General features: G+C 35.9%; 1 protein-coding gene across 1 annotated transcript; it reads left to right on the plus strand.

Moving 5' to 3' along the window:
* Nucleotides 1-2,728: 2,728 nt before the first annotated feature.
* On the plus strand, nucleotides 2,729-12,503 carry LOC129005752 (uncharacterized). Its single transcript, XM_054434747.1, has 6 exons — nucleotides 2,729-3,032; nucleotides 6,856-7,038; nucleotides 7,790-7,937; nucleotides 9,400-9,540; nucleotides 10,753-10,857; nucleotides 12,283-12,503. Exons 1-6 carry the CDS (start codon nucleotides 2,731-2,733, stop codon nucleotides 12,448-12,450), a joined length of 1,047 nt encoding a protein of 348 aa, XP_054290722.1. The 5' UTR covers nucleotides 2,729-2,730; the 3' UTR covers nucleotides 12,451-12,503.
* Nucleotides 12,504-13,197: the final 694 nt, after the last annotated feature.

Here is a 13,197-nt window from a genome sequence, read left to right on the forward strand (position 1 = left end):
GTTTAAATACCTGCTTCCATGTAATCCAATAGTTGCTAGGTCACGCAACTAGTTTTCAACTACATGAAGAAGTCACCATCAGGCGTTCAGTGGATGTCTAAATAAGTCAATAAGTCATTTATTTAACCAAAATAACATGCATTGTAAACTTAACACACACTTTTTAAAAAAGTTCTATATTTCGGCATTAGCCTTCTTCAGGAACAAACAATAAACAATAACAAATAGAAGTGTTTACCAAAAAACGTCCAGTTAACTCCAAACCTAGTGCCAACTTTATTATAAACTTAATTCATTTTGTTTTAACCATGAACAATTTTAAATTCCTTGATCAAAATTACCTTCAAGTGAAAGGGACAGCTATGGGCACACGTATGGTAGCTTCTTTTGCAAATTTATTTGTTGGGCATGTTGAAGAACTTTTTCTAAATTCACAAATGTTGAAACCTTCAATTTGGTATAGGATTATTGATGACATTTTCATGGTTTGGGAACATGGACTAGAAAACCTGCAAACTTTCCTTGAAAATCTAAATCAATTCTCAATTCTTAAATTTACCTGGAACCGTATAGGCGGTTTTTATCACATTTATTTTGTGTGATTTTAGAAGATTTTAAAGTTGTACTACTTCACTATCATTTTTGTTTTGAAGTTTGAAGTTTACATCACCTGGGATGATTATGTGTTTCCTTTTACTTGAAAAACGTTGTAAAAAGCTGTCAGTAATTTAAAAAAAGTCTAGACATAAACTCCTTGAAATAAATAAATGTCATTGATATGATATAGCTATCCTGTTTACTGCTGTTGATGTTGTGTTGGCTAACCTGCTATTGAGCCGATTGCCCCGATTGTGCTCAGAGGAGAGCTCATAAAATTCACGAAAGTCGAAAACTACTGCCAAAAAAGGCATTATCAAACAGCTTGTTGGTTAGTAGTAAAAGTATATGGTAGTATCTTATTTCTTAAGCTAACTAAATTTTCATTTTCTTAATTTCATTGTCATTCATTAAGCTGCTGCATTGTTTCTACATACTGCTCTACTACTGCTACCTGCTACCTGCTACAGTGCTACGTAAATTTGGTTAACACTGGAATGTGCTCTGCTCGTTGACTGGAACTGACAAGACAAGACAACCACGTTACGTTCCTCGCGAGAAACCGTGTGTTCATGCGTTACAACGTTTGACAGCTAGCAGAGGGATATTCCTGTAATTTGAATTTAGAATTGGTAAATAAACACCTCTGTACAATCCAAATAAGTATAAATTGTATCATAGACTATATTTATCTATAACTAAGTATTTCCAAGATGTCTATTTAATTGTGTGCTGGGCTTTAACTTATAGGTTAGAACCTTTAGCCAACGCCTAAGGCCTACCCCAATAATGATAATAATTATTATAACAATCGGTAATTGCGATGTAGTCGGATATCAAAGTTTTTGGCCTTTGCTGTAGTTTTTTTCGATTAAGTTTCAGTAAGATATTTTAGTAAGAATAACCATACCCATGGTAATTTTTTGGCATAGAGCTAATAAAAACCAACATGGGCCTATCTAAGCCTATTCATATAAAATGATGCAACTTAAATTTCAGTCTCCGTCATTAATCAATAATCGAGATAAGGACGCCACCTAGGTGCGTATTTTTACCCAAATATGTGTGTAGAATGGTGTGAGATGATCTGTAGCGATACTAAGTACCTATGATCCTAGCAATGTAGATAATACCGATGTGCTTTCTTAATAAGCCTGTTTGTGTCGGAGCTGCCCTGTTAATCGCTCTCAGGTTCCGACCATCGACGAGAGCAGCTATAATATCTCAGTCCTTTTTTTCAGCTAGTATTGAAGTTCCCAACATAAATTTAGATACATAATTTAATATTGCAAGTTTTTATGAGAAAAGCATTATCACACAAGTGAGATAAAAATCACCACAATATTTGTTTAAGTCAAGTTGTGGAGTAAAATGCTTGAACAAATGCTAAAAAGAATTGAACACAATATTGATAGGGTGCTTATGCATAATAGCTTACTCCTTATATTTTACTTGGTTTTGAATATACTTTACTGTATTTGATGATAAAATTGATTATTCTTCTTCAGAGTCATTCATTACAAACTCACTATCAACAAAATACAAACTCATGAATCACTTTTCAGTGAGTGTCGTGGCTCAGACATGAGCAGCTGATAAAAGCAGAGCGCTACTCTCTATAGCATCGCTGCTCTCATCGTTGCTACGACCGTTTATCACAGCTTTGACATGGACTGAGATAAACTATTTTATTAGCCAGTTATTTTAAGCCCAATGACTAGGAAGCTGGGTCCAGTTTTAAACCATCAAAAGGCAAATTTTTCTCAATAGGCCCTATCAAACATTTCGTCAGTTAGCACGATTTAAGATAACTTGTGACACATTTTATAGATTAGATTTGTACAATGCCAATACACCTGGATACGTAAAATTTAAAATACATATATTGTAGGCTTCATCTAAATTGATGAAAAGGGAGGGACTATAATAGCACATCAAGACTGATGTGCTATTATAGTAACAGTAAGTGTGTATTATAGTATGTAGTATTATAGTATAGTAGTATAGGCATGACCAAAATAATTAGGTAGCCTAAGAAAGACTTTTTAGGCTACCTAATTATTTGGTCATGCCTTTGGGCTTTTAGAGATTTTGTTTAATATCTCCTCATCATTTCTTTCCAGAGAGGCTACAATGGCAGCAAACCCTCTTGCAGTAAAAGTGAAAGTGGAAACATCACATCAAGATGAGATATTCAATCACATTATCCAACAAATTATTGTCATACACAACTCCTTTAATGAGAAAGTTAAGCAGTTGGAGTCCAAAATGGATGGCTTTGTCAAAACTATGAAACAAGGGTTTTCCGATCATCTGTCAAGTGAAAAGAAACAGTGTCACTGTTGTCAAGAAGTTTTAGAAAAGATTTCTGGGATTGAACAATTCATTCAGAGCATTTTTGTTGAACGGAGGAATACAAATGTTGAAGAAGATGGGTTAGTATACATAGTACCTATATATTTTAATTAGGCCTAAGTAGGACTACTTATACAAGTTTATATGAAAGACCTAAGGTAAATTAATTGTTACCACACTTTACAGGCACATGGGGTTTTTAACCCTCCCAGTAGTGATGTAAAATACCCGGGTATTTAAAACTCGGGGTAAATACCCTGGGTATTTACCCGGGTAAATACCCAAAATCCATAAATACCCGGGTATTTTGGGTATTTATGAAATCGATTGAAATTCATTTATATCCACCCCTAAATATGTTATTGTTATTATTACATGATAAATTAGCATAGTCTATACAGTAACTTTAAGCTTTGCTAGTACCTTTTATTTAATGATACAGCACTTTTTTTTAAATATTACATTTAAAGTTTCTAAATAAGCATTTAGTTTCGTGTCTTAAATCGAGTAACATCAGTTAAATTTTAAAAAAACTTGCCAAAAGATAGTATATTAAAAAAGGCTGTAACTATTTCAATTGTTATCATTTTATAAATTTATAACCAATTAAATAACATAAACAAAATTATTTTAATTTATAAATATTCAGGAATTGTTGGGTACCTATTTATGATGCAATAAAAACAGTTGAACTTGCCATAAATAGTTTTATTAACAATACATTATTGCGTAGGCCTATAACATTTTAGAATACTACAAATTCCTAAGGCCTGAATGACATAGGCAGAATACTAAAAGTAATTATAATTAAACATTTCTGTGTTACCGCTTGGTTGGAAACAATAATATATTTGGATAAACCTACTAAAAAAATGTATCTCCTGTTTTTTGGCCTAACTTAATATAATTTTGAAAGATTTATTGTGCTACAGATTCAAATGTTTTGTATCACAAGTTTATGAAATTACTGATTGAATTTTAATTATTTTCTTCTTAAAAGTTGTTAACACATAGGCCACTACTAGGTTAAATTTTCCTGTCTTTCTAAAGGCCGGTCCACACGCGGATTTCGCGAACGTTTTATCTGCGCAGGTAAAACGTTGCAGTCAAGTCGTTGCAAAGAAATGCGTCCACACAGTACAGGTTTCAGCACCAACTTTTAGTGCAGTTTTGTGATAACTTTCAGTGTATGTGCATGTAATATCATGGAAGATGTGTTTCTGTTGGCAATTTCTGCAGCCAGTGTTACAAGTAAGCAAAGAAATAAGTCTGAGATACGACGGCGCTCGTATGGTCAAGACGTTGGTTACTAAAATGACAACAAACTTCATAATAGTTTCTCTGTTCACACTTGAATCTACTGCTTTGTATTTTTCAAAAGTATGTAAGTCTTTTTTCTTATCACAGTCACTGTATTCCTTACTCTTGACCCTCCATAAATTAAGGACACTTCTGGACAGTTCGACGAATTCAGCAATAAAATCACGGGAACATTGGCGAAGATCTGCGGTCGTAATTAAAAAACACACTTATACGTCTGACAGCACGTGAAGACAACACTGCATACTGAGGTTTTGAGCGTGAAGACGGAGTTGAAACGGATGACAGTGTCCACACGCAACGACTTGTCTGAAAACGTTGTTAAAACTATGCTCTCAGCAATAGTTTTATCGCTCCGTCTTCCGTCTCCGCGCAGTTCTCAAAAATGCACAGTTTTGCGGTACACACGCAACGATTTGACTGCAACGATTTACTTGCGCAGGTAAAACGTACGGTAAATCCTTGCGTGTAGACCGGCCTTAAATAATAATTATTACTTTACAAATTATTTTTCTTTGCTTTCAATAAAATAAATTCATCTCTCTATCATAGAAATTAAAAAATCATAAGTAGTCAGGACCAGTGCAACCATGCGACCAAGGGGTATTTATGCCGATTATGCTTTATGCTGAGACCTGGGTATTTATGGCAATAATACCCATAAGTAAAATGCTAGTAGTGACCAAATGAAATGTCGTTTAACACATTTTATTATCATTTTACTATCCTTACAGGGTAATAATTGCAAAAAAACATCTCAATCTTTTCTAACTTTAATACAAATTATAAATACCCAGTTTTTGGGTATTTACCCAGGCCTGGGGTAAATACCCGGGTAAATACCCAATTTATATTTACCTACCCACTGGGTATTTACCCGGCCCACATCACTACCTCCCAGTGTTACTTGACGAAAATTCGGCAAGCACCACACTTTGTATAGTGTTACTTGCCGATTTTTCGACAAGCAGACATCGTTTACGGCGAAGGCTCTATAACTGACTGAATCGGATTGAACTGGATCGAGTTAGGTATCGTTCTTTCCGTAATATTCTAAGCTTTCTGCAGAGGTCTGTCTCTAAGCGCTATTCATTTTAGTTCCGAAAATATTGTAGCAGACAGCTGACGTGCGTGTATTTGTAAACAGCTAGGTTCCCCCGGACCGATGACTGATGTGTTTTATTACGTTTATCATTGTTTTAGTGTTAAAAATCAAAAGTAGTGATATACGTGGTGCATTATAAGAAGATTTAAGTGGTTTTGAAGTGCTGGTTGATGATCCTGAAGAAGTAGGTAGTGATATTGATGTAAATTATCAGCCAGATTCCTAGCTATGGTTAGGCTATGCATTCTTAGCTAAACGCTATGTACTGAAATCAGTTTTTTGCCCATAACTTATTTATTTGCAAATATACTTCCTTATATTATTATATATTTGTAATCCTCATAAAATTTAGAACAAAGTGGCTATTTTCAAATATTTATAGGCCTATAATTTATACAATTTCATTGAGCGCGAACTTATTTTTTTTTTTAAAATTTTCAAAATTTATTTTTTTTACCTAAAATTTTTTTTTTTTTGAAAAAATGTTCCTTATGTTTTATATATAATATTGAAGCCCATGATTTTCCAAACAAAATGGTATATAGAACATTAGAATTAACATCGTTTTAAGCTTCTCAGATCCGTTTTAATAAAACCTTGCAAATGCGCCAAAAATAGGTGGACATTAAGGCCTAAACTATGGACACTTGGAGGGTTAAGTACCCTAGGCCTAATAATGTCATGAGGTTGTGCTGATTTACATCTAGATCACCACAAGGTTTTTTTTTCGTCGCTCTTAAGGAAAATGTGTTTATTTGCTTTTTTGTACTAGATTTCAGAGGCCCGCTTTTACAAACGGGCAGACTGGGCATATCTCATGGGCGCCCTCAAACCACCGCCCGCCAGCACTAGGAAAAAGGGGGGCGCTGCTCTTGGGTTTGCCCAGGGCTCCACTGACCCTTAACGTGGCCCTGACATTTCATGTTTACATTTGCCATGTTTGACAGAGATTTCATGTTTAGCCATATTTGGCAGATAGAACTATGAAGTGCACTCTAGTTGATATGGATAAAACCAACTAGAATAGTCAAGGATGTTCCAATTAGGCCTACTAAATGACCTTCCCATTTTTTTAAATTTTTAACAAAAAATATATAGTTTTTTCAATAAATATTATTTTTTGACAGTAAAAAATTAAATATCTAGCATTTCTATATTTTATTTATCTTTTCCCAAAAAAATATTACTTACGTAGGCCTAAATTATTGCTTACAAGGCTTGTGATTAAGTACCTCCCATCAGATTGGGGGAATGACGATGGAACAGCGACTCAGTGCCATGACTGCGTTCAACTTGTCCATTGTCATCAAGAAAGACGCCAGAGAAGTGACTGAGCCGGCAAAATGTGTGCATGTCGAGTCTCTATTTTGTACCAATTATAAATGAAGATGAAGTAGAACATAGGTGTTCTTAGTATGTGGTGTAGTGTGAGAAATGTTTGCTCAATTGAATAACAAATAACAATTTTATGTGAGCAGATCGACAGATTTACCAGTTGTGTTGTTGCCGAGCTACAAGCCCCATTACAACATGTGTAGTACTGATGGTGACTCGTCCATTCAAGTTATCTCACTCAACTCCGAGACAGACTATCCTAACGGTTCATGGCTGGGCAACGAGAAAAATCCTGAGTCTCGCGTTAGAGTTCCTATCACTCCATCGTAAGTACTAACTTTAAAAGTTGTCGAACTTTCTGACCGCTTCAAAAGTTTTCTCAAATTGTTTTTCCTCGACTTTGCAAGTTCTCTTTGTGAACACAGTGTTTAATTTAGTCTGTTTAGGTAAACGCTTGTAAACTAAAATTGCAACTGTGAGATCTAAGACATTTTATTTTGATTTGGGTTTGTTAGGTTTTATGTTTTGAATAAAGTATTATGTATCTGTCAATTGCATTGGTAGAATCAATTTTGGTTGTATTTTAGTTCCTTAGTTGTGTGGTCAGTTTAAGACCAAATAAGATATAACACCCATCCAAACTTACAGGCCCGCAGTTTGCATGTGACACGCTACGGGCCCGAAAGACGTTTGCGCCCCCTTTCCCTTTGTGAGGCATTTTTCTCTTCCGTGCGCCCCCAACAAACTAAATGACATCTTGACCCCCTACAAACCTGAAACCGCTTGCGGCCTTGCACAATTTTACTCTTTACTAATAATTGGCTCAAAATACACCTAGGCTGTATTTAATGAAAACTCAAGGTTGCTACAAGCACGGGACTTCTGTCCCGAATGCTTGGTTTCACTAATCACCAATATTGCTCCAAGATACTTAATACTGCCATGACAAGTTGGTTCGAACCCTTCTTGAGCTGTAGGTCATATCTCGATAATCAAAATGGAAGGTCTGTCGGGATAGGCTAACTTTTTCGTGTTGAAAAAGTACTACATCAAAAGCCTAATAATTACTTTTTTTAGACAACTACTCCACATCAATACCTTGTGCACTACACCGGAGAAGATGGCGATTGTACTTCTTGATCACTTGTTTCCTTTAGAAGTACAAGCTGTATCAAATTTATCCGGCAAAGGCAAGCACTTCAAGAAGCAATTGGACCCTTTAAAGGTAATAAGTGGTTGAGTAAGGCATACACCCTCTCTTCAAAACTCATACCTTCCTTGGTTGAAGATGTTGTCATCGTGAAATATTCTAATTTGTTGTTTGTGTTATAAATTTTAGTGTTTCTTTTGCCAGATTGGATTCTTTTGTCTCTTCTGTATTCAGGTAAGCTTATTTTAAACTAAAGAATCTTTTTTCCCCACGAAAACATAATTTTTATAGCACCACATTCCATAAAAATGATAATTCAACTATTTCTTTAGTAGTGCTACTTAAGTATGGAAATTCAATGGTATAGATCATGCAAATTAGAGTGGCGAGCTGATGTTAATTACTTGTAGATGTGTTTGCAATAAGAACCCTTAAACCCATCTGCTGGTTTTGTTAATTTGTTTGGTTGCCTCAACAATTTATCGTTGGATTCATTTAATTCCAATAATGTCTAGTGATGTGGTCTTTTTATTGTTGGGAGTTTTCCCTCATTTCTCCCTACATGCCATCCTAATTAATTGAAACTATCTTCATAACCAAAGAACCACCATTTATTTTTTATTAAGAACCATTTATATTTTATTGGTAGTTTTTTGGTTGCCGTTATGTTTTTTGTGTTGAGAAAACAGTGTTGTATTTACACACATCCAAAAGCGTTGTAAGCTGTCTCTGATATCCACTTCAACCTAGAAGCCAAGGCTAGAACTAAATACAGTACTAAAGGCCTTGCTACACCATTATATGCACGGTAAGGTTATGTTGTGCTTCAGATTTTTTAAGCCGATTACCTACCATTGTTTCAAATAGAGCAAGTCACATCGCCGCACATAAACTCTTTGGACTCACGCTAACGAATCTGCTGGATCGCTCGCTATAGAATCGGGAGCAGACGTAACGTTATGTCTGTGGGGCACTGAGCTCATCCACATGGCAAGTGACAAGAACTGGGTCTAAAGGGGCCTTGCGACATTCGGAGACATATGTCGCAGTGTGGCTTGGGCATCTGCTGTGTAACGTTAGCTGCAGACAGCGGTGTTGTGTCAAGCTCGGGCATTGAATTAATCTGAACTTGAACTGTCAGTGCTGTAGACCTTGGTCTAATCAATCAGCAAGTGATAAAAGATATTGTCCTTCTAGCCAGGTGACACCACCTTAGATAGGTCTTGAATACCATCAGGTGTTCACCTGTCTGTTGTAGGTCAACCTAAAAACAGTGGTAAGTTCAGGTGGAAGTTGATTGGATTGGTGTATTCTTTGTGGGTCACAACAATGACTTTTGGGTCAAAGTTTGCACATAAAATTGGGATTTTTAATTTTTACTGAAATGAATTCTACAAAAGCTTCTATTTAGAAAGAATTTAGATAATTTAAACATCATAAATTAAGCATATTCAAGTCAATGAATAACCCCAGTCACTCAAAAGGGTAATATAGATTTTCTATTTTTAACCACACTAATTAATTTGCTTGTTTCTAGATTTACGGTATAAAAACTCATCTAATGCACAAATTCAACATCACCGAGAGAGACTGGTACAGGATCAAACAAAATCTAGACTCAAAATGTCGAACAGCTTGGAGGAAGAAAGCCAGGGGTCTGCCTCTATCCAAAAATAAGGTATTGGTAATGACATTTTTTTGTAAAGGTGGCATTTCGCCAGGGATGAAAATTCACAAAATAAACATAGCATTTCAGTCTGGTTGGGTTGTGTGAACAAATGGTTTGGGGGCCGCTGGTCTAGGGCACTCTTTTGGCAGTGGACAGTTTACATACAGCCAGTTTATGGCCTGTTTGTCCTAGCCTCCATTGTTCTGGTCTCATCCAAAGTTGCAAAAAGCCCCTAAGAGAATGTTCCCATAACTATATAAATTACAGTCTAGTTATCATATAGTTGTTTCCAGGTGCAGGCTGAATAAAGAGAATTACAACCCTGTAGAAAGATTTTAGCCTGTAAGCTATAAGTGGAATAAAAGATCTTTAATTTGGAATGAAAATGCAATGAAATCCTCAATTTCATTGTGGACTAGCCTCTGAATCACTACTTAAGATATTATACAGTATGATTAAAAGGTAAATTACCACCTCTAACAGCTTGTGGTTCTTTTACTGTGATTGAATTACCTTGGTTTCCAGCTGCCTGGTTTTTTTATTTGGGTGTCTTCATCAAGTTCACAAAGAATTTTTGATCCTCATATCAGGATTGAACATGCTTATACCTTTGTTGACTTGAAAAATAGAGCAAACAAGAGCTTAAAACCATGGTAGTTTAACTACACAAAAATATTCACTTGGTGTTATACATGGTAATTTAACCTTTTCACTGTCTATTCAATAAATTCAATATTGAAGTTGAAATGCTGGCTTCAAGCTCTTTTAATACTCCTTTGAATTATTTTGAATATGGTTTTGACTTTAATTTGTGTTGTAAACCTCTGTTTTAAATATTCATTTTTATTAGAATATGACAGGAATGAATTAAGATAAGTTGCAGTTCTAGGGCTTTTTCAAGGGGCAGAGGGCTACTGGGGAGTTTGGGACACCCCTAAAGAATGAGTGGGTCCAGCTTACAAAAAATTGGTATTTTTAAAGCTGTTTGGTCTAATGCCTATTTTTAACATCTAAAACTGTATCCAATACCAAAATGTTATTAAATGGTAACTGTATCCTTATTATGACAAAATGTTTGTTTAAATTTATTTTTCCAGGACCCCCCCCCCTTGGAACCCGTCACTGATTAAAATCTCCATGGATTTTTTGTAAATTATTGTCAGTTGGCAATGAGATTTGTAAGTTTAAACCATCACTTGAAATGTTTGTTTTATTTCCAAGGCAAATCGTGAGGAGCCAGCAGAAAAGATGCCGAGGACCAACTCAATAGTTTTGAAGGAATTGTCGTTCATAAGTGAGGATAATTCCCAGGAACTATCATCAATGGTAAGCTCTGGAGACCAAGCTTTACACTATGAACATAAGTTTAATGACTTTTGTCATTGTAATATACCTAATAATTGGACATAATTTTAAAATAGGCTTTAAAATTTTGTTTTAATCATTTTTAATCATACCTTTGTCAGTTATGGCATACTCATACTGAAATTGAATTCAAAATATTGTGCGTTAAACTGTTGTTCAAATACTTAAATTACAATACTAGGCCAGGTTCCCACGAGCGACACATCTAGCTGCCAGGCTGTGAATAGAATTTGCTGTGGTCCGACGACATACCAGTTCACACAAGCCAACACTCGACGACCAACTGCACGTTTCGCTACGCCTAAACGTATGGAAATGCTCAAATATGGCTACATGTAATGCTACGCTGCATAGCTAGTGACTAGTTAGCCGCGACAATCGACTAGGAAGCGAACCCTGGCGGTAGTTTGCGCAAACTTGATCGCCGCGGCCGTATGAACGGCTCCATTTGTTCATGTTGATCCATGGCCCCATTTGATCGTGTGGTCCGCTACGTCGCACCTGGGATCTAGTAACAGCCTGATGTGTCGCTCCTGTGAACTGGGCCTTACAGATGAATGAATTGGAAGCGAGGAAATCGTATTCCCCCCTTGGCAATGAGAGAACTTATGGATCAGTAGGTAGTCTAAATGATACTACTCTGAACTCTCATTGCAGCTTATAAGACAACTATTTGATAAGTAAATTTCTTTTAATTAAAAATCCTAGTAAAGTGTATTTTTAGTCTTGTCTACAACTATCTTTCCAATGAATTTAGAGAATTATTATCAAACTAGTGCACCTGTTGCTCGAATTCAAGCAATTGTAAAGTATTACAGGCGTTATTTGAAAACGAATAACATTCATAATTTCCGATGACTTAAAAGAGTTAAATCAAAGATAATGTAATCAATCACTACTCCAGTTATTGAAACTGAAAACAAATACTCTTGTGTGTATCATGTGTTTATTATGAACAGCTGTTTTAGTACGCAAATAATACAAATTATTCGTCTGTTTAAGTAAACAAAATCTTTTCTTCATAAGAAATACATTGGGATTTTGATGGCCTATGGGGCAAAGCCCGAGGACTTTTGTTACAGGAATTGGTTAAAGGGGGTGTCTCCACAACAAATACTTAATTTTGACACCTTGTTTGTAAAAATCCATCCATTATTAACGGAGGAGTATTGTTTCGTAGAAATCGCCTTCACGTATTATATATAAGGATACTAGCTTGACTATATGCCATATTCATCGCTCGGTAGTTTATCAAAAGCAATGATTTTGGTTAATATTTTAAAAAACTTATTTGATTATTCCAATCTGTAATAGATGGCATAAGAAACAGTCATTCACTGAACAGCATGTCAGGGGTCATCTGAGTAGCTCCTATGCTTGTTACAGATTGTGGAAGATAGTGATTGTTTGACGCTGTCAGGCACTTGCTGTGAGCAGACATTGACAATCATCACAGACGCAGGGGACACTGTCAACGTACCCATACTGAGTGCAGAAGACGAACTCAACGATGAACACTCCTCCACCGATGACATACTCAGTTTGCGCACTTAATATTCATTTGTGTTATTTACCTACTATTGAACAATAAATAGTATACCACCTTTTCTGATGTTTTACGGCTAAAGTTGCCTCATTGTCAAATCTTATCTGTCTTATCTGTCAAACACTAAATAAAACCACACACACACTTACAAAATATACATACATGGAAGATTTAGAGTATGTTTAACAGATTCCACTCTGTAGTTAGATGGTAGTGTTGTGTACATCCTGAATCCACAATATTTTTTTACATTTGTTTGAGCTGGCCAAATAAATCTAAATATGTACGTGAATGTTTCATGTTCATGCACTGTATGTTTGAGTATGGTTGTTTTATCCATGATGATTACTGATGTTCAACAGAGAAGTCTGAAAATTGATTATGAGGCAACATAAAGCCGCGTTTACACCGGAGTTTGAAACACGAGTTGCAAACAGAAATTGCAAACATCTCTAAAACCCCACATTTTTAGACAAAACATTTCGCTGTTGCAAACAGTTTTTTAGTGTTTGTAACAGAAATTTTTGTTTCCACCTGAAGTCGGTAAAAATCAAAGGGAGTTTCAAACTTTTGTTTGCAACACTGGTTTCGGTCACTATGTGCCGTTGAAACACGAAACAGAAACCTTTCCCCGCCATCCCCTACACTGCCACCTCCACTCTCACACCACCCTGTGTCTCGACTCAAGTGTCATTACCCTGTCTGGACTGCTACTAGTTACCTCGTGCTTGTTGTGAGTGATCAGTGGTGAGTGG

This window comes from Macrosteles quadrilineatus, unplaced genomic scaffold, assembly GCF_028750875.1.
Source record: "Macrosteles quadrilineatus isolate MER2022 unplaced genomic scaffold, UCM_ALF_1.0 Scaffold_32__1_contigs__length_1466915, whole genome shotgun sequence".
NCBI lineage: Eukaryota > Metazoa > Arthropoda > Insecta > Hemiptera > Cicadellidae > Macrosteles > Macrosteles quadrilineatus.

What these genes read in the sequence shown, in the direction of transcription:
- LOC129005752 (XM_054434747.1), top strand. Translation starts at nt 2,731, where the DNA reads ATGGCAGCAAACCCTCTTGCAGTAAAAGTGAAAGTGGAAACATCACAT. An exon ending in AGAGTTCCTATCACTCCATC is followed by an intron (nt 7,039 to 7,789) that starts GTAAGTACTAAC and finishes TACTTTTTTTAG; the next exon opens with ACAACTACTCCACATCAATA. An exon ending in AGCAATTGGACCCTTTAAAG is followed by an intron (nt 7,938 to 9,399) that starts GTAATAAGTGGT and finishes GCTTGTTTCTAG; the next exon opens with ATTTACGGTATAAAAACTCA.